General features: G+C 37.9%; 1 protein-coding gene across 25 annotated transcripts in view; it reads left to right on the top strand.

Moving 5' to 3' along the window:
• Robo2 (roundabout guidance receptor 2) overlaps positions 1–22,310 on the top strand; it is a 1,494,745-nt gene that overhangs the window by 972,920 nt on the left and 499,515 nt on the right. For 3 of the 25 annotated variants that reach the window (XM_075956234.1, XM_075955801.1, XM_075954817.1), the window contains exon 1: positions 17,047–18,002. The exons of 20 other annotated variants lie outside the window; for them this stretch is intronic. In XM_075956234.1, coding sequence (XP_075812349.1) covers positions 17,942–18,002 — 61 coding nt within the window. In that variant the 5' untranslated portion in view covers positions 17,047–17,941. Of the gene's footprint in view, positions 1–16,990; positions 18,003–22,310 lie in introns of those variants that run through there. 2 more of the 25 variants (XM_075955438.1, XM_075954957.1) reach the window with 2 other exon arrangements.

Below are 22,310 nucleotides of genomic sequence, written 5' to 3'. Positions count from 1 at the left end.
TTATTTATTCACTAAAGTTTGTATAATGGTCTATAGCAAATTACTGATCTTTTATATTTAAAATGAGTTTTGTACTTTTAAGTTCATAGAATTAAAGACTACTTAAAAGATGTAGTAGCTTACTAAAAGGTATTAAAAGAAACTATCTCCTTATCAATTCAGAATTTGCCTAGAAAATTTCTTTCAAAGACAAAAACAACCAGAAAGAAAAAATTAGAACCTGTCTACAATGACCAAATTTTCATGGAAAGTATTTGTGTCTTAATTTGGTTAGCCTGTTTGCCTGCTCTAGCCATTTTTAGAAATATTCATATTATACAAAAATTGAATAATTAATATAAAATTGCAATAATAGCCTTAAACCTATATTTTTGAAAATTAGCAACACTTACACCATTTTTGCAGTAACTTTAAATTCCTTTAATATTCAGTGTAGTAAAAGGCGTTGTTACTATACTACTTACTTCAATCCTCAAAATTGGGATTTAATTAATACAATGTCTCCCTGTGACAAATTCATGACAGCTCAGTTGGGACTAATAGGGACATGCTAGCTGGAACATCTGCTTCATTTAGGTTTCATTGTTGATCTAAAATAGCTGTTTTAGAGATTGGTTTGGTGTTTCCATACTAAGTTCTGAGTTTTGGTAGTCAGAGCATTGTCTTAACATTTTAGCATAGGTCAAATGATGGCCTCAGACAGATTTAAGGGAGATTGCACTCAAAAGGATACAGGAAGGGCATGGTGGATTGCCAAGGATACAGGATGGAAAGCCGTTAGATATTATGTTTACTTTGTTCTCTGTTTTAGTGCAAAGCCAGGGACCAGTGTATCAAAGTCAGGCAGGGACTCTGTGTTGAGAATGGCTGCCCAATTTCTACTATGATTGTTTTCCTCCTATACTTCGCAATCTAGAAATGAACACCCTACTTTAAGATGAACAATTTTTAGGTTCGTTTTTGAAAGGCAGATATGTGACATTGTTTTCTTATAGGAAAAAAATAATAAATTCTAGTGTCTCACAGTCTTATAAGGATGACTATATTTCACATTCACCTCTTGTATAGTTTAAAAGTAATTAGGAAAGAAATGCTTGCAGGCTCCGAGTAAAAAGAAATGATAAGGAGATGGAAATACTATTTATCTCAATTTTATCAGGGCATTATATTACAATTTCACACAATGCCCATAAATACCCTTATGCTATTTTCCTTGAAATAAGAAAGGGTTGTGTTCCTGAGTTGCAGATAAAACTAACTAGAATCCTGAAAATAACCATGGAAACTATACATAAGTAGCAAACATAGTGCCACAAGGCAGCATTTAGTGAGAATGATGAACTGCAAGTAAAAGCAGAATTACAAATTGATAGAATCAACTGCATTGAGAAAAACGAGAGCTAAAGACTTAGAACTCTACACTGATAAACTGAATTAAATGATGGGAACTGGGTACTGTAAATTTGTCCTGGATGACAATTAGAATAAAAATGGCACAGGTAGAGGAGAAAATGAATTCAAATCTTGTTTCTGTAACCCGAATCTTATATTACTCTCTGGGAACTTCTTTTATATGTACTTTTGTTTGTAACTGTATGGTTTTATTTTGAATTTGTGAATTCACAAGAAACTACAGGGGAAAAATACATGTTTTGAAAACCAGGAACCCCATAAAAAGATGATATTGATATGTAAGTTTAGATCTTTTTAAATCTTTCTCTACCCTTTTTGCCTGTTAGAATGTTTCTTTCTCTTTCTTCTTTTCCCTTCCTTTCTTCCTTTCTTTCTTCCTTCCTTTCTCCCTCCCTCCCTCCCTCCCTCCCTCCCTCCCTCCCTCCCTCCCTCTCTTTCTCTCTCTCTCTTTCTCTCTCTCTCTCTTTCTTTCCTTCTTTCTCTTTGACAGAAGCTCTGTTCTTCAGATTTAATTAATTTAGTGTGCCTTCTCTAAAAGGCAAGTCACCAAGAGACACAGTGGTGACCACCACCCTGAAGAATGTGCTATGGTTACAGCTAAAGGAAGTGACCATAAACTTCTAGCACAAAACGTTTTAGTGACATGAAACATCTGCTTTTAACTTCTGTTCTTTCACATCTGAGGTCAACTGGTATCTTTTGCCTCCTGGGTTTTCACTATTATTTTGAACTTCTCTTTTCTAATAAACATTTAAACCTGCTATCCGATCATGCACTCATCTATTGAGACTTCTATTACCATGTCTGACCTTGCAAACAAGACATAATAGAATATATCCTCAATAACAACAGTAATTGAATTTCTGGAAACTTTCCTGTTTCTTGGGTGAAACTCATTTAAATATGAATTTATTGTTCAGGGCAAAACCAACATTATGTTCTTCAGTGGCTTGGAAATTTAGTTAACATAATATCTAACAAGTTTCTCCAAAGATAGACAAATTGCTCCCCGCTGAACAAAAAAGGGGATGGCAAAAGGTCAGACAAAGGACCCTTGATTTATGTGAATTTCTTTTGAAATGCAAATGCCCACAAGGAAGCTTTACAAGTTTTTTAGAAAGTGTCTCCTGGGTGGTACCATTTGTGCTGAGCAGGCTTAGAATGGGCCTGTAAGGTGATAACGGAAGGTCTTGCAGTCTTGGTATTTGAAATTAACAAGTATCTATCAGTCCCTAGAGCGTTTGCCAAGTGTGCCCACTCTGCCTCATTCCTCCACAGGAATTTCCTTAGTTAATGCTTTTGGGTGCTTTACAACTGTATTTCTTAGGAGGTACCTGGTTGGCAAGCAAACTCAACATTTAGATAGAGAGACACAATACTGCTGGGTCACCACGCACTTCAATTATCGATTGATTGAAAAAGACTGCTTTCCCCACGATCACCATCATCAACACAACAGTCAAGTGAAATGTTTGTTAAAATGGTAGACAATAACAGAGAAGTATATGATTCCTATGCTGTATATATTCGTCTGTGCTAGGAGTTTTAAGAACATATCTTCATGAGATTCCTGTATCCTACCTAGTATCTAGAGATAAACTCTGACCTTTATGATATCCACATTTCTATCATTGTACTCTTGATGATATACATTTTAACAGAAGATTTTGATTTTAGCGTGAGACAGATGTGTTTTTCTGTAATAATATAATGAATTGCGAGGAGTGAAGACCTGTTGTAGTAAACATACTTAGCTTGACAGAAAAGCTTCTACCGTTTGGATAGCATCCAAAGAAACCTAGTGGGTTCTATGAGTAAGGAATAGAGTTCAAATCTCTGGCACTGACATAAAGAGAAAGTGTGACTATTTGTGCCTACAAACAAGTCTCAGGGGACAGAGAGAGACCAAAGCATAAAGTTATCTTGTAGTAGTGAGCTTTATGCTCATTAAGAAACCCTGTTTCAAGGGAACAATTCAAAGGGTGATTCAGAAAGACTTTTGATGTCTTCCTTTGGCTTCTGCATGTGTGGACATAGAAATGTATGTGAGCATTTACCCAGATACTCCCTCATATGTGTATACACACCATTCACACACAACAAATAAGCAAATAATCAAAATACAAGCACAGTGGAATGGACCACATGCAAGAATGTTAGAGAATCAAAATACATACTACTTCATATCATAGCACTCACACTAATATTCTTTTTGTATTTTTGTTTGTTTGTTTTGTTTTGCTTTGTTGTTTGTTTGTTTTGTTTTATTTTTTCAAGACAGGGTTTCTCTGTAGCCTTGGAGCTAGCTTTTATAGACCAGTCTAGCCACAGACTCACAGAAATCCACCTGCCTCTGCCTCCCAAGTGCTGGGATTAAAGATATGTGCCACCACTGCCCAGCTTCCCTGTAACATTCTTAAAAAATCTAAAGTCTGAAGCAATGATGGACACAGGCCCATGCATAGACAACAGAGATCAATACTTGTAAATATCTTTACCCTATACAAAATGCATTATAGAACATTTGTTTGAATGTTGTTTTGAAGGATGGATTTCAGAAGCCACCATTCTAACATTGCAATTTTACACATAAGAAAATTGTAGAAAGAGAAAGTTGCTTGTTGGTTCCCAGATGCTTAGCCCCAAAATAATCTCGCAGAAACTGTATGAATTAAATCACTGCTTGGCCTATTAAATCTAGCTTCTTATTGGCTAACTCTTACATATTAATTTAACCCATATCCATTAATCTGTGCATCACCATGAGGTTGCAGCCTACTAGCAAAATTTCAGGATGTTTGTCTCCAGCAGCGGCTTCATGGCTTCTCTTGACTCAGCTTTCTTTCTCCTAGCATTCAGTTTAGTTTTCTCTGCCTACCTCTGTACTACCCTGTCCTGCAATAGGCTCAAAGCAGTCCTTTATTCACAGCATACAAAGGGGAACCCCACATCAGGAAATGAAATCCAGAAAGAGCAAAAGAATCCATGAGACAAGAGTACTCATTTTCAGCCCCAGTCCATAGCAGTGGTCAGTAAACATCATAGATGACTCCTGAAGGTTTTTCTGCCTTAGATACATGCCCCTATTAAAATATATGTACACATACCCATACATGCATGCTTGCACGTGCATGCACACACATACAAATAAACACAGATATTTTAGATTTTTGTTTTTGCACAAAAATATTATTAAACAAAAATTCTTTTGAATAATGTTAGTGGATTTCTAACTTGAAAAATAGAACCATACTGCTACTTATTGAATATTCATATTCCAAAAACTTAAATTATATCAGCCCTGAAAAGGCATGTAGGCAACATCAAGTCTAATATAAAAGCATTTCTGAAGACGGGCAAATATAATTTTATTTCTCGGCTGGAACAATGGTATTTCATGGAAAGAATAATATGAGTCTGACAAGCGATAATGTTAATAATTCCTTTATCTGTCTCTCTGATGGCAGTGCTGATGACAACGTCACAGCACGAGAAGACATCTCAGCATTCATTTCAGTGAAATCCAGCAGCTGCTTCCTTCCACACCTCCTGCTTTGCCTTGCTCCTACTTCAGTTTCTGTGTTCCTCTCCTTGGTTTCGTTTACCACATTTCAAATCCTGCCTTGGGTAATAAGCAGGAGAACTGCGCACTTTAGCCCCTACTCAAAGATTTCCAGCATCGTTCTCACCTGGAAGGCCTCTGCAGATCCTCCCCTCAAGGAGAACAGCTATTAACAGTGAATGGGTTAACAGAGTGGCGTGGAGAATGGAGTTGACTTGGAATCAGTCTCTGGTTTTGGTGCTTTGTTTAGTCTTGTATTATTGTTTGCTTTTATGAGAGCCTCAGTTCACACAATAATAAATAAGAATTCCTCATGACAACTCTCATCCACGTGCCAGCCTCCAAAATGTCTCAAAGTCACCTGACATTTCATGTATGCTTACTTTTGCTGGCTTGGTGCATAGAAGACTCACATTTTTACTTTAGTCTTGGTTCCATTGTTCCAGGCAGCTGTTTGCATCCTGCTTTCTTCCTTTCGAAAAAGCAAATTATCTAATATTTGTCATTTATTTCTTCATTATCTCTATTTTTCAAAAATCTGAGGAGCTTCTTTTTCTCACTATGTCCTTTTCACATTGACTAGCTGCTGCAGCAGAGGAGAACTGGTACTCTGTCCAGAAAGCTCATCGGTATGTCTCACTTATGAGTCTGTTTCACATTCTTGGTGCGGATTGTGTGTATATAAATATAGCTTACAGCAGAGTTTACTCTTCACTGTAAACGACACCTTAGACAAAAGTCCATAAGGTGTCTTTCTTCCCCCTTGGTTAGAGGTTCCTAGGATGTCTCTGTCTTACTGTCCACCCCCCTTTGTATATAAGTGTGTGTTTGTGCACATGTGCATACGCACATACACACATATTTATCCCTTTCTATCAGTTTTCATAGTGATTAGCTGGTTTTTCTCAGGACTAGTATACATGTGAAAAAAAATTGCCACAGTAGCACATTGCCGATTACTTCTGGAGAGTATTTGCTCTTTGTGTTTGTTTGTTTTTAACAGGACATAGAAGAAACAAACTGCCGTGGTGTTGACACAGACATGAGGCTTGGCTCACTCTTTTCCTTATTTTAAAACAAGAAGCCTATAAAAAGATGAGAGTTAAGCCTTCTTCTCTAAAACTGCATTAAATAAATCATCAGAAGGAACAACTTAAGTATGCTTTTTACTGCCACAGGCAGTTGTGTAAATCTGGTCCTGTGATAACCTTTACTACATTTTGCAAGAGGCATGTTGTAAAAAAAAAAAAAAAAAGAAATCAATAAATCCAAGACTGACTGTTCTTATTTTTCTTTTCCACATAGATATTTGAGGTACTTTCCTCTAACGTTTTCATATTACAGAATAATTTTAATATTTGAATCATGTGAAAAACCAAAAATTTGTTTAAATATAAAACAAACATATTCTAGCGGCTAAGAGACAGCCCAGTGTTTGAAAAAACACAGTGCTTTTGTAGGACACAAAGTTTGGCTCTCACCACTGTTTTTTTTTTTTGTTTGTTTGTTTGTTTTTGAGGAAGAAAAGATGTCTCAGAGGTCAAGAGTGCCTTTTGTACTTGTGCAGGCTCTTGATTCCATTCCTAGTATCCACACAGTGGCTAACAACTGAGTGTTCCTCCAGGTCCAGAAGCCCAAGACACCATTTTTAGCTCCAAGTAGCTCCAAGGGCTCTTTCATGCACGTGTTGTACAACTATACTCTCTCTACCTCTCTGTGTCTGTGTCTCTCTCTCTTTAATACATACACATAAACACACACAATATAAAATAAACATGAAGATAAAAATATTTAATAAAAATATAATCAGAATCAATTGGCAATCACAGTAACAAGCATTGATATAAATATTGCTATTGTCATAGCTAAATTATTATAAATGTATAAAAGGGCTGGGAGGTGGTGGCGCAAACCTTTAATCCCAGCACTCAGGAAACAGAGGCAGGCAGATATCTGTGAGTTCAAGGTCAGTTACAAGAGCTAGTTCCAGGACAAGCTCAAAGCTACAGAGAAACCCTGTCTCAAAAAACCAACAAAACAACCAAATAAATAAATAAAAAGATATAAAATAAATAAAAATTAAAATTAAAAATGTATAAAATACTAATTTATAAGTAAGGTGTTTAGTTATTATCAGTTTAATTTGGTTTTCTATTCTGTAAATATCTAACAACAAAATTGTAACAGAAGAACTTAAAGATACTATTCCAATCAGCACTTTTGAAACAGAGTATTAAATACAATTTTGGGGTCTACATTAGTGTTTGTACCCAGAGCCTTATGGATACTGGCCAGGAACTCCACAACTAGACTATACCACAGCCTCATAATATTATTTTACTTTAATTTAATTGTTTTCTTCCTTTTAAATCTTCATTGTATGTATGTACATCTATACTTGTATGCACAGATAATATAACCTCTTATTAAGTATATCTAAATTTTAATTATAATTTCTTAAGACTCTTAATTTTGTAGATATTAATTGAGTTTTTATTGAGTTTTATTGAGCTCTACATTTTTCTCTGCCCCCTTCCTGCCTCTCCCCTTCCCCTTTAGCCCTCCCCCAAGGTCCCCATGTTCCGAATTTACTCAGGAGATTTTGATATTAATTTGGAAAGTAGTAAAAATTACATTTTCATTTGAATTTTGTCTAAACAACTCATTGCTCCATTGGTTATCTCAGGCTGTTGATAGAATTTTCTATGCAATAGTGTCTTTAAACAAGAGAAATTCATTCTTCCAAGGTTCTAGATATCAGAAAGTTCAAAAAGAAAGATTTGGTAGCTCCTTGTTCCCCCAGGATTACTCATCAGAATGTTTCTTTGTCTCTCTCCAAATCCGGTAGGGTCTGCCCTTCTTCAGATTGTGGCAGTTTTAAGTAAGTCTTCATATAACTTTAATCTTCTCCATTGCTTCCGTTTTTCTGCATCAACATTTCTGTTTTCTGGGATCAGTGGTTCATGGGCCATCAGAATCAATATGAACTTTAGATGATTACGTACGCACAAACTGTACCTTTAAAGAGCATTGTGTTTGGAAGGTCTCAGGGGACATGATGGAGAGGTGGAGGGCACTGTGAAACTGATGCAGAAACATATGACAGTCATTCATTAAAATCACTCAGCTAGCTCCAACAGATTTATACAGTTCCTCCCAAAAGCAAAGAGTCTGCAGGAGGTGGCTATGTGTGGCAATATATAGGATAACAAATACTCCCCAAATGTCACTTGTTAATGGGGAGGTGACGGAAAACATATGTTTCACTTTGACAGTGAAACATAAGAAGGTATAACATTTGTGTCCTGCCAGAAAATCTTGTAGCCTTCGGATTTCAATTTTTGGTGGTGGGGGTTAGAGGGGAGGTGGTTCTCTATCCATATACTTGCTTGAAGAAGGATGGTATGTAGGGCTTCTCAGCTAAAGCATAACTGAGCAAAAACTTGAGAAATAATCTTGAGACACAGGGATGGTTTAGATCTGCACAATGTTGTTTCTCATTACATGTGATTTGGAAAGGGTTCTTGGGGCCAGAAAATATGGATCTCTTTTCATGCATTAAACCATGTACAGGTAGAAAACATGGAGAGATGTAGAAATTACATGGGAAGCTGATTGGGAAGGAAAGGTGAAACACACTGCTTTCTAGTCTGTTCAGCACACTGTTGAGCAAAATGCTACAAATAGGAAGACTTTTAAATAAGATTTTTTTTTCTATTCTTTTGACTTGGGCTTCTAAGGATCAAGTATCAAGAATTGATCTCTGGGTTATAGACAGACTCTTCCTACAGTGTCCTCATATGTCTTGTGTAGGTTTTTCTCTGCAGTTTTTTTTATAAATAAAGGACATTAATACATTAATATCAATCATGTGGATTCTGTCTTCATGACTGAATCACCTTCCCAAAGTTTTTGCCACCTGACTGTGAACATCATGTGGATTCATTTTTAGGGGACATGGGCACTCTGAATGTAACTGCTCTTAGAAAAGCAGCAATGGAAATGTTTTTAAATGGCAAGAAACATTGCTCCAAAATAACCTAAGCTAGATGACACAGTTGGCTTTGCTGAGAATCTTTAAGAAACTTGTCTACAAAGACACGCGCACTTTTTTCTATTTGAGGTTTCATTAGTTGTACTCTGAATTACCAACTTAATGATAATACACTTTGAAGTAAAGTTAATATTGATGTCGCTCACATATGGATTATGATTATTTTATTAGATAATAAAAATGGCTTTGTAGTTGCTACCATACATTTAATTGGGCATTGCTGCAATTTAATTGTTATAGTCTTTGAAGGAGAATAACATGGTCTGAATCAGTTGGAAGCAACCTTTCTGATGATTATCTATCCTATCTTGCAGCCAATATTTTCAGGAGGATTTGGTAATCTAATCAATGAGAGGATAGTCAGAATTCCTAAGAGAGTGACATGAGATGGAATCTTGAAGGCTCCTTTAGTTACTTGCTTCATTACTGTAACAAAATACCCAACTAAAGCAACATAAAGCAGAGTTTATTTTACATCCAAACTGAGAAAGGACATCATGATGGCAGGCGCTTGAGACTTTTGGTCACCTTGCAGGGGCAGTGAAGCAGTAGTTGTCGATGAATACAGGCACCCAGCTTTCATTCACCTTCTACCAAGTTTGAAGCTTGAGCTTATGAAATGGTGTCACCTAAGCTTAGGATGTATCTTCCCAACTCAGTTATCCCAGTTTAGAAGTTCCCTCACAGATAGTCCCAGAGGTTTGTCTCCTAGATGACCCTAGAATTTGTCAGGATGACAATAAACACCAACCATCTCAGGCTGAATAGAGAAGTACTGTTAGGTCATTATGGGCCATAACTCAATCATGTGGTTTAAATTAACTGCAAGTAAAGCTGAGAAGACTACTCAGTTTGCCTTAGGTGAAGAGATGTGATTTTTGACTCACGAGTAGCATTGTCCTCTCAACGTAATTTCACTATAATAATCCATACACCCACTGCCACTAAGGTCCTTAAAAGCTATACCCTATATTGCAGTTGACATTATTTCCTCTGTTTAAGAGTTTAATTGTTCACATGACACTATGAAGTGGAGGAAATAAGATGACAGTGAAGATTTTACTCTCATATCTGGTTTCAAGCTGGAGTTTTGTTCCAGCCTTCCCTGTTGTTCTGCCATTCAAGATCACATTGGTCATCCCTGTTCTTTGCAGGACCCATGGAGTAGAAATGTTCCATCAGCATTAATTTAGAGAAAACTAAAGTTTCCCTAATGATCAGTAAACAGTTGTCTATGAGTATGGTGAAATCTCATCTGGAAATCTTTAAAGGAAAATAGTGTTTCATCTTCTTTTGATGGTTCAGTCATGATTCCAAACAAAGGCTGGGAAATAGACTATCAGAAATCCTGTAAATGTTCCTTCAGCTTTATCATATAATGTCCTTTGAATGTGTTCTTTTGGTGGAGAGTAGAAAGAAGAGAAACATAAAAGGTAAGTAACAACCTGGACTTAAGCCAGCTTTAGAGACAGACTTCAAAAACTGCAACAATAAAGCACAAACCCCTCAATTACTCATTATGCTATATAATTTTCATTGACCTTGTCTATACCAATTATACCTCAAACACTAATGTTTATCAGGTAATTGAAGAAAATGATCATAATGAGTAATTTTTTTAAAAAAAATAAGAAATTAAGTGGTAGAGATATCATGAGCTGTTTTTGCTGAAAAGAATAGATGAATTTAGACACTCAATATATCACATATTAGACACTGTATAATTCTGCTTTATTGCTAGTGGATATAAGGAGCTACTCACTGAAAATGCAAAGAGAAACAAGGCATGAAGACAGAGACACCCAACTTGTTTTAAGTCAAAGTTACTATTTATTCTTAACTTTTGTTCCTCTGTTACTGTTTATTCTCATATTGATACATACATAATACTCCTGTATGGGAGTGCTTTAAGCAGGCAGTATGTGAGGAACAATCTCCAATGTCAGTACTCACCTTCTTCCTTGTCTGAGACAAGGTCCCTGTTTCTCACTGCATCCACCGCATCCAGCAGGTTGTGTCTTGCAAATCACTGGGGCATTATCCCATCTCCACCTTCCATCATCCTGGAACAACATTAGGATTACAGATGCTCCATATCGTACCCTACTATATCTGGATTCTGAAGTTCAGGCTCTGGTCCTGTGACTTGTGTGGTAACAGCTTATCCACTGAGCCATTGCCCTGCACTAAATTGAAATACTTTGATATTAAGTATCATATATGTAATATCACTGCATGTGAAGATCATTTGTAGATATAAATGGTAGAGATTTCTTCCTGTTCTTTCATGTCATCCCTTAAGGAAAATAATGTATATCTTCACATATAAATTTAAACAAAACTACATTGCTGAAATTTCCAGCAAGAACCTAACAATAAAAATCTAACAAAAATATTCGTAATTTTGTTAGGTTTTTATTGTTAGAGTGTTAAAAAAAACCAACAATTCCTAATATTCTACAGAATGTCAAAATTCATGTTATCATTCAAAATTCAACTACAATGGACACAGGAAACAAATCAGAATCTCTTCCCAAACAGACTGGTTCTGCTATGATGGAACCATAGGCAGGTCAATTGGATCACATGTGCCCTTGGATGAATTCCAATATATTACCATAAGGGAGGAAATACATCATTTTCTTAATGTGAAGGATCCATTACCATACATCTCTGAATGTCAACCTGCAATCTGATATCTGTCCAGATCTGGGATCTATGGGTGTGGTGGGTCCTTCCTTAAACCTTTGAAACACAGTTCTTTTTAAAAATAACAAAATTTTGTTTGCAATACAAAATAAGTTTTACATTTAGGATTGCAGTACATGTATCTAAAATGGGATGATGCAAAGTCCAGATTGGAGTAGACAGATTTGAAATAGGTTGGCAAAGAATCAAAGTAATTTTCATGGTTTTGTGATACTGCACTATAAAAAATAGCATAAGAAAAGTGTTTCATTATTCATCAGTGCAGTAAGACCCTCTACTGAAATAAGGACTTGAGATCTTGGAAAGGAAACAATAAATGAGATCTTTGCCCACACTTCCTTACCTTTTCAATGTCAATGATTGACACTTGATTTCCAGAGCATTTATAACTTTAATAGTGAGCATTAGCCTAACCAAAGTGAGGGGCCGTTGCCTTGTCTGCACAACATTTCTTTATTCACTTTTGTCAAGCACTGCGACTTTGTACTTTACCAGGTAGGTGACTATGTGATGGTGGATGTGTGAAACCTTGAACCAATACCATGAAGATAAAGAATCATCAATGAGCTGTGATATACTTTTAGGTGATTTAAAGGACTTTAGATTAATTTGAACTTTTTGCAAACCAAAAATATCAACTTCTATTTCACAACATGGTTGCAGCATACTTTCTAAAAGGATGCATACCAGGAAAGTTTCAAAACACTGACGCTTGGAAGTAGCAGGCTATACATAGGTCTTCAAGGGCTGATATGTTCCTGGCGATTACAAATAACACAGATCAGATACACCAGTATTATTCAGCTCTTTTTTTTTCACTCAACTCCAATTTCTTTCCTGATTCCATTGATTGGTTGTAGTATGGAGCGGCGGGCTACTTCCCGTCACCCGGCTAGCTTTACCTGAAATAATTACACAGAAACTGTATTCTTTTAAACGCTGTTTGGCCCATTAGCTCTAGCCTCTTATTGGCTAATTCTCACATCTTGATTAACCCATTTCTAATAATCTGTTTAGCACCACGAGGTGGCGGCTTACCAGGAAAGATTCAGCATGTCTGACCTGGCGGCTGGCTTCATGGCAACTGACTCACTTCCCTTCTTCCCAGCATTCTGTTCTGTCTACTCCTCCCACCTATGTTCTGACCTATCAGGCCAAGCAGTTTCTTTATTAATTAACCAATGAAAGCAACACATAGAAAGAAGACCCACCTACATCAGTTGGTCCTCTTTTAATGCATGCAAATTATGGTGACTAACTTCCTGTGACAATTTTACAAATACATACAAAACACACACACATGCATGCACACACACAAAGGAGAATATTAGAAATAATAGGTACGACACCAGGAGCTACTTTGGACTTAGATATCCACACTATCAGAGAAAAAGCTCCAGAAAACAGTCCTATTTACTGCATGCGGTAAAATGAACAGCCATCCAATATTCACAGCAGTGCTGGAGAACAAAGGCTCTTTGATGATGAGTTTGTTTTGAGCTGTGCCACAGTACCATGAACATTCATGTTATCAGGCAAGACACATGCTTAGTGTATGCTGTCAAACAAGTTCTCTACACAAACAACACAGAGACATGCATAATTAGGATCCTAAGGCTAGTCTGCTAGATATCACTGTCTATCCCACCTCAGGTTCATATCCTTCTGAGATCTTTTTCTTTTCCAAGTATACATACAAAGAGAACTTCTGCCTCAATATCATATGCTATTTGTTATACTTCATTTATTAAAAAAATCTTTGTTAAGGTTTGACTCTTCCTAAACTCTTTTCAATCAGGATGCAAAAATATTTTCCAAATTTTTTAATTCTGTTGAAAGTTCTTCCCTGAAAATATGTGACAAAAACATTCTAAATAAAATGTTTCCATATTTTAGTCAGCACATATTTTAGATTACTAAAATGAGGCTTGCTAAATAATTCCAAGGAATGGGTCAAAATAGTGTTCATACAGAGATGCGTATTTACATAAATGAGGGACTCATTATATATTGATAGATATTAATGGCTATCTTAAAAATGATTGTAATCAGAAATTTCTAAGTTACTTCAGAAGAAGAATATTTTTTCATATTTGTCTTTCTCAAAATCTTTCTAGAGAAAGAACATAATGCAACAGAATAATGCAGGGGTAAGCAAATCATTCTTGTCTGGTCAGGGGTTTTTAACACATTATTTTAATTGCCTGGTGTCTCGCAGTAGGTAATGACCCATATATTTTGTTCAAATTTGGTTTGGGGGAATTGTATGCTAAGGCAATTTTACATTGAAAAATCCATCTGAAAAGCTTTTAACTTAAAAACTAGGACGTTAATGAAAAATGAAACAATTTTCTTTTTCTTCTTTTCTCCTCCTTTTTGTGCTAAAACTGAATTTCCAATTTCTACCACAAGACTCAGATTGTAAAGACTTTGTTTACCTACAAATTAAGAAAAAAATATCTAGAGCAAATAACCAATTTTATTGTAATTGTTGTTCACTAAAAGCACATCGAGTTTAATTGAAATGTGATCTCTTCAGTTCAGATTATGTGAGATCTTGAAGGCAGGGATGATCTCAATTCTCTTGGCTTTGATAGCATACAGACTGATTTACTGACTAAGGACATCTTACTGTTGCTTATTTAGCATTCATGTTTTGCTTATTATTCCAACTTTTTTTTCTTAAATAGCATTCCTGGAATGCCCTACGTTCTTTGGGTACATCATATACTAAAGACATCTTTAGCAAGCATTCTGTTATGAATCTTCCAAATCTGTCTTTGAGAAAAACAAAAAATAATCAATTCCAAAATAACTTTGCTACAGACTTCATTTCTTAGTAGAAATAATCCCACAAAAGTTAGCACCCATATGATATCATTGACCTTGTTTTGTGACTTTTATTTTTTCATGAATGTGAAATACTGATGTTTGGCAAAAGCTGACTATCATATAAAATCTTTGAGGAAAACTCTCCTCTGCAGTGTTCACTTGTCCTATAGACACATTTCTTCTCTAGAAGATAGGAGGGGTTGTTGGGTAGATTCTCACCAACCCTTTCTTTCTGGTTGCCAAACACACTCTTCCGGACTCTGGAGTGTTTTATAGGTTATTTAAAGAAAGGCTCTTGTAATTAAATGAAAAGCCATAAGAAAACCATCCAAATGGAATGTGTCAATGTTTTCTTTCCCAAAATCTTTTAAAATTACAACTCTTGTTGGTTTATTTGACTTTTGAATTTCTGCAGATTTCATTATGGAAATTATGTTTGCTGGAGAGAAAAGTTTTGGACTCATGAGCAGTATAGCTTGGCTGAGATTAGAGGATGAGTTTCTTGGGTAGAAGAAGAAAAAAAAAGAGGTGTTTTTCTTTCCAAACCTTGACGTAAAACCTAGTGCAATGTCTAAGATGGAGCTTTTATAGAATTATCAGCTATTTTCTAGTATACTGAAGAGATAACAGATATTAACCCAGGACATTTGGGGGATTTTTCATGGCCGTAGTGTTGTTTCACATAAAACCCTTCTTGTTTTATTATTTCGGGGTGGGATGGAGGGAGAGAGTGATGAATTGAATCACATAAGTTTGTTTCCCGTTAATTTTTTCCCCAATATGGTGCTAGTTTGGAGTCAATACCTGAAGAATTCAAGTAATTTAAATTAAACCCTCTAAGATGCCCCCCCCCCCTTCTTTATAGTTAAAGACTATGGTTCAAAGCTGCTGACATGACCTCGGAAACTTCACGAGAAGCGTGACTTAGTTCAATCCTTTCCCGACAGTTTTCGTGCCACCAGCAGCAGTTCTGAGAGAGTGCCATGAGAACTCTTATCGCTTGATTTCGCATTATAAACAAGGAGGACTAAGTTCAGGGGAGGCAACAACATACATCCGACCAAACAAAAGGCTCCTCAAATGTCCTCAGTCTCTTTCCTAATATTTTCCAGTAGGGGGAACTAAAGACTCGCCTAGCAGCGGCTCGCTCTGCTCAGGGACCTGCGTGAGTTTCTGTCAGAAGCTTTACAGTCACCTGAACAAGCTTCAAACAGCTACCAGCGAGGCTGTGATCACACGTGGGCTCGGCCACACCAGCCACGCCAGGGCACCTTAGAAAGTGGTTTCAGTCTGATTTAAAGTTGACTTCTCTAACTATCTCCAGCACCCAACAGAGTTTTTGTTTGGGATGTGCCAGTTTTTTCGTGTTTGGGCTGAAATTCTGGTCTTGACCCTCCCTTAGTCTAGTGGGGTTATCAGCATTCTTAAATCAGAGCCCACTTTCCAAATTTCCTTCTCGAGGTGCTAGGGAGGGCGAAGAGCCTAGAAAACCACTTCCTCCAAGTGCTTTGATCTTGGACCTCCTCTGTTCCAAGAGTCTTCTGCAAGAACTCTTTTATCACAAAATCCCGAATTTACGCTCAGTGTTGGGAGGTCAGAAGGCAACTGAACATTAGCGGGATTCCAACCCTTCGCCTCTCTCCTCCTCCTGGGGATTCCCGTGCTAGCTGTAGAACTTGGCACTTGGCTAAAACAAGCCTTAAGAGGCTGCAGACACCCCCCCCCCCGCCGCTTATTTTTGAAATGTTCTCTTAAAACACATAGGAATTATGTACACAAAACCTTTCTACTCCAATAGGTGCTTTATGTTTGATCCCCTCTCCTTTCTTGTCCTCCCTGTTGGCCAGCTTCTCCTTTCTACTAAATTAAAGTGTGTGTGTATGTGTATGTGTGTGTCGGTGTGTGATTTTAACGGGTAATGAGGCTGTGCCCGGGGTCCTGGAAGATCATCTTTTTCTAGAAAAGCTCTTGTGCAGCTCCAGCAGACGGAGCGATGAATAATTAGGAAGGGCTTCCATGAAATCACTCACCGAGAAAATTACCTGCCCATTAAACGGGCCGCATGAGGAGCAGGAGGCTGGAAGCCCACCTCACCCCTCCCGAGGAGGGAAGGAGGGGGACACCCGGGAGGCTCCTGGAACGGGAAAGAGTTGATGGCTAATCGTAGTCCTCTCTAGCCCGCAGCGTTTCCACATTGGTTCATTTCCGTCCCCCCTAAGACTCATCGCTTGCCCGATTACCGCAGCTTTGAGGACTCAGGGGCAGGCTGTCGCCCCTTGCACTGGAGGGTGACCCGGTGAGGTGGAGATCTGGGTGCACCCCTTATCCTCCACCCCCCATCAGGGGACCTACTCGGAGCAGCTCTTTCCTCCTCCTCTTTCCTATCCTGCCTCCTCGCTTTCCCTCCTCCAAGTCCTTCCAGCCCTAGGCAGCTGCTGGAGGAAGCGGACGTCCGCTGCCGAAGCCGCGGCTGCACGGGAAGGGGCTGGAGGCAGGAGGGCTCCCGGAGGCTGGACCAAGCGCTAGCATCCTCAGGGCTCCCAAGTCCGGGACTCCCAAGTCTAGCGGCGCTCACCCACAGCAGCTGGACTCAAGCTCGCTCCGGGGCGGCCCCTGGGGGTGGCCGCGGCCTCAGCCCAGCCCCTCCCTCTTCCCTTGCTCCCTCTCTTCGCCTCCCTCCTCGCTCCCTCACCACGTAGGAGTTCCCATTCTCCACCCCAGCCGTCCTGCTTTTCCCCCTTTCCTTCCTTTTAGAAACCAGAGACTCCGAGGGAGGCGACCAGGCAGCAGAGGAGAGGGCCGGCTCACAAAGTGCTGCTTTGACACATCCTTAGGATGGAAGTTAAGTGAAAACAAAACAACCCAAACAAAACTCCGCGAAGTGGTGCTGCTACGGGGAAGGAGACCCGGGGGCTGAGAAAACCCGGTGGGCAGGCCAATGGTTGTTCGGCAGCGCGTTGGCAAGTTTGTGGAACACTTTCTAGGAATTAGGTCTTTTTTGTCCCCGTCATCTTCTTGACTTCTGAAGAAAGAACTTGTGCTTGGATTGCAATGGAGTCTAAGGAGACAGGGCTAGACGCACGTGAATAGTCCCGCTGGCTGGGCTGAATTTGTGGGAATTTCGGAAGCCAGCCTGTGGAAGCACAGCAGCTCTGGAGTCCCTGGGGTTCATTCGGATGGCTACCAACCTGTCCCATGTCAGAACTCTTCGCCAACAGCTTCTGATGTTGCCATTTTGCTCCTCTTGACCTTAATTAATCTCTAGGAAAGTCTAAACTTCGGACCTACCTCTTTTTTTGATACTTATTTTTGTACTTCTGCTCTCTGGGATTGGTTTCTTAAACAATCGGGATCCTTTTTCATATGTCAAAATGAGTCCGCTGATGTTTACACTTGTATTGCTCTTTGGATTTCTCTGCATTCAGACTGATGGTGAGTTAAAACCCCGTTTTTCTTTCTGAGGTTGTTGTGGCTTTTAAATAAAATGTCATTGTGGTTGGTAGTGTGATTTGGCCATGCCCAGGCTCTTCAGGGGCAGAGGTGCCAAGTCTTTTGTTTCTAACCTGCTGTTAGTGGAACATAATATAGTCACCTATTGTTGTTACTGTAACTAATTAATTGAGGAGTTTTACAATAAGTGATAGACTCCCAGCTTAGAAGAGTAACCATTAAAGACAATGTCTTAAAAGAACTTGGCATGATTGTGGCCACTCTCTATTTGGTATTTGTTCTCGTATCTAAACTTTGGTTTAGGCATTCAGCTGCAGAACTATAGTAGCTGATAACTTCCAGGTGCATTCAGTGAGTAGGGATTTGATACTGGGCAGCTCAAGGTTCAAAGTGTGTCACCTGTGTGTCAGTGAATGCTATCCAGGCATGAAATCAGAATGAAGGATTCAGATAAAGAGAGAAAACTGTCACAAGTGGGACTGGGCGAGGCTCCAGGAAGGAGGCAGTATCCTCTATGGGCTGGCTGCAAGCTGGGAGCCCTCAGCTAAGTCCCCAGTGGACAAACACAATGGGGACTTGGAACAGGTGCTGTAGGTGTCTCCCCCTTGGTTGAGCCACTCTGTCAAGCCGACAGATCTACCTCTGGCTCTCCTGCTTTTGTTCACAGTCAGTTTCCGGGGCTATGCTCACTGACTAGCTGGGTCTTGGGAGATTAGGACAAAATCCATCTGTACTGTTTGCACGAGAAAGATTAAGAATTGTGAACATATTATGGGTTTGTTCTCTGAAAGAAAAAAATGGTGTTGGCTTCTGGGACATTCGTTTTTATATCAATGGCAAATGTTCTCTATACAGTGTGTACTAAGCCACTCACCCCCAATCCCAGGAACTGAGCATGGAAATAATTTCCAGTTTTAATTATTGTGCTTATAAAGACTCTGAACTATATTAATTCAAATACTTAAGACATCCAGATACCATGTTGCTAGATAAACGTTCCTTCGAATTTATTACTTGGGACATTGTCTAGTATTGCCCATCAGCAGGAGCTAACTTTGTGTCTAGAAGCTACTTTACAGAACCTAAGTACAGACTGAAAGGGAAGGCTAGCTATAAACACAAGGCATTGCAGATGAGTTTACCTACTGTCGAGTGGCTGTTTTCAGTTGTGGAATGGAATATATCAGTTCAACACCCCCCCACCCGCAGTGATAGGGATCTGGGAGGGGTGTTGTGTGCACATCTCTCTCTTTCCCTGCCTAGTAGTAGAAGCTTAGAATTTGATCACTATGAGTGACACTGTGGTAATTTCTATAATCATGTGTATAATCATTATTCGTGCATTATCATTTCTAACAGGTTTGCTTTGACCATACGTGGATATCATCCTAATAAAAGGGTTTATATATTCCAAATATGTTAGACTATTGTATTAAGACTTTCCTATACCAATGTATTTATAAACTATGTATTCAACTGTAGAATTAGCACCATTTAAAAAGCAATCAAAGTCAGGAAGAATACACTTAAATTGCTTAGTGGAAGTGACAGAAGGAATCTGAAAAGCCTGGTGTTACAGAATGTAGTTAATGTACCAAGGTGTTTGGAGATGTATGCAGCAAATGCAATTAACCTGTGTGCTGGAACAGCAGTAAGGACACATTTTCTATCCTCGTTTTTTTCTCTTCCCACTTCACGCACTCTGCCCCCTTTTATCTGTTTTATCCTTTTCTCTTTTCTTTCCATCTTTCTCCTGCATGCCCTCCCCCTCATCTTCTTTCTCCTCCTCCTCCTAATTTTACTTCTCTGAAGATATGTTTATAACCTTTGTTCTGATTTCCCATTGTAAAATAAGGAGGCAGTTTATTTTTGTCTGGACCATCTGCAAGAGAGCTCATGGTAATAAAATGAGAAATGCCTACAGGTAAAAGACTTAAGGCTGAAGAGGCAATGTTCAATTTCATATATGTAAAACTTGCTGGGTTGGGATCAAAAGCAATTATAGACACACTTACTGAGTTCACACGTAACCATATATTTGACATTGGCTTGTCTTTGGATACTTCAGAATGGTGACAGCTCTTCCATGTGGATTGTTGAAATTTTGGGATGTGGACAATACTGCCATCTAGGCTGTTTCAATACTGGGGACCCTGCATTCACATATCCAATGAGGAGACTGGTGTACAGCACCTCCAATGCTCTGCCTTTCTGGATTCTGTGATATTTATTTACTTTTTGTTCTTCTTGGTGCTGTGGGCTTATTTTCCACATGAATTTCAAATTTAGAGAAGCTTGTACCATTCCAAAGATATACTGACTATCCTTGTGCTCAACATAGAAATTAATTTTATTCGGTGACAAATGATACATAGATTTGCATTAAAATTTGCTTGGTGGGTTATTTATATGTGCATTTTTATAGTGCTTGAAAAAATGTTAGAGTTTTGCCTTCTCATAGAAAATATGTGCTAATATTATTTATGAGTTTTCAGATTCTTTTCCCTATAACAAGCCATAAAAATAAATATTTAAGTTAGTTGAAAACTGCAGATGAACTTTTTAAAAAAAACTCTGATGTGAAAGTATTTTTTATTTGAAACAGATTAATAGCCATATGGAGGTTTTGCTCCTAGTGATATGGAATGTGTAATGAGTTTAGCCTTTGTTTAGTAGATTCTGTTTTGAAATAATAGTGGTTTTTAACTCAGTTATAGGGATAAAATTAGAATGACTATAAGATTTTAAATTATAACCCCATTCCGTATATTAATTTCATGTTTTTCAAATCTTCTGAATGGCGTTTTTACAATGATAATGGTTTTCTCTTCTTTTCTCCTTACCTATTCTTAAATGACATGACACACATGGTATTTGGGGAGATAAAGATAATGTGTGTGTGCAGGGCAGATGCATAATCTCGCATAGGTTTATACATTTTGCTAAAGTGCTTCTTTCAGTAATGGGCTCATTATCGTAGCCATATGTAGCCCATTTCAGAACTTGAATTGCACATGAGTAACCTGAAATTTGTTCTTGTAGCTAAGCAGTAATATCACATTTGAATTGGCTTTGTTTGAATAACCTTTGATGCTATGCAACATGTGGACCATAAACCAAAAGGATTACTTAGAACATTAAACAAGAAAATCTTCAAGTAAAAGTCATGATTATACATACAAAAACCCCAGCTCTTGTCATTTTACTCCTGGACAGCTTGTAAAAAATAGCACCCTTGACAGTAAAAATATAGATAAGTATGGAAATGGCTTAAATATGGATAGATAGTGGTAGATGGGCTTCTCACTGTCTCCCTCCCTCTGTATTTTCCCCTCTGGGGGGTACATATAGGTATGTATGTGTGTGTATGTGTGTATTTAGGAAAATATAATTTAAAGTGCATGAAGTAAGAGATGAATTTACTTTCCATGAGCAATTTGGTTTCTGAACAATATATGAAAGTGGAGGCAGTTTATCTTACGTTCTTTCTTATTTTTCTTTACTGCTGCTTCCTTCCCTCTGCTTTCTTCTCATTCCTCTTCTCCTCCTTCCTTCCTTCCTTCCTTCCTTCCTTCCTTCCTTCCTTCCTTCCTTCTTTCTTTCTTTTTTATTCTTTTTCTATATATTTCTGACAATGCAATGGAATTAGAGACATTTGAAGAGAGAACCTTGTTCACAGTCTTTATGAAATGATAATTAATAAAGTCTGTATCTAAGGGTGTAAATTAATAGTTGTGAATCTTAAGTATATTTACCTTTTGTTTATCCATTCTCACTTTCCTTTAATTAAACTATATAATTTTAAATAAACTTGCTATATATATATATATATATATATATATATATATATATACTATATTTCTCAAAACTAGAGAAACTTAAGTTCAAGACCCGAGTTCAAGCAGAAATGGAATCTTATAAAATAAAATTTTATAGAATTAATTTTCAATAATACAATTGCCATGTCTTCTATAGTTTCTCCAGGTACAGACCTGTCAATTTCAATCAATATATGACATGGTATTCGTTTTCGTCTTAATGAAATATAGAATGAAGTATAACTGAATGATTATGATCTTTTGAGGAAAAAGTTTTACAAAATTATTTGTTGAGTCTTTTAGCATGGTGCTATGCCAAGATGGATATGGAAAACTGTTTGTGGCATGCACGTACCATACCCCCTCCTACTACCTATCTATAATTCAGAATAGTGTTGACGTCACTAGGCTTCATTTGTTTTTGTTTCCTTCTTCATTTCAGCCACTCCTTATAATCTTTCATCTTATCCAT

The sequence above is a fragment of the Microtus pennsylvanicus genome, chromosome 1 (assembly GCF_037038515.1).
Source record: "Microtus pennsylvanicus isolate mMicPen1 chromosome 1, mMicPen1.hap1, whole genome shotgun sequence".
NCBI lineage: Eukaryota > Metazoa > Chordata > Mammalia > Rodentia > Cricetidae > Microtus > Microtus pennsylvanicus.
Note: the sequence above shows the minus strand (reverse complement) of the source record. Positions and strands in the feature narration are given on the sequence as shown.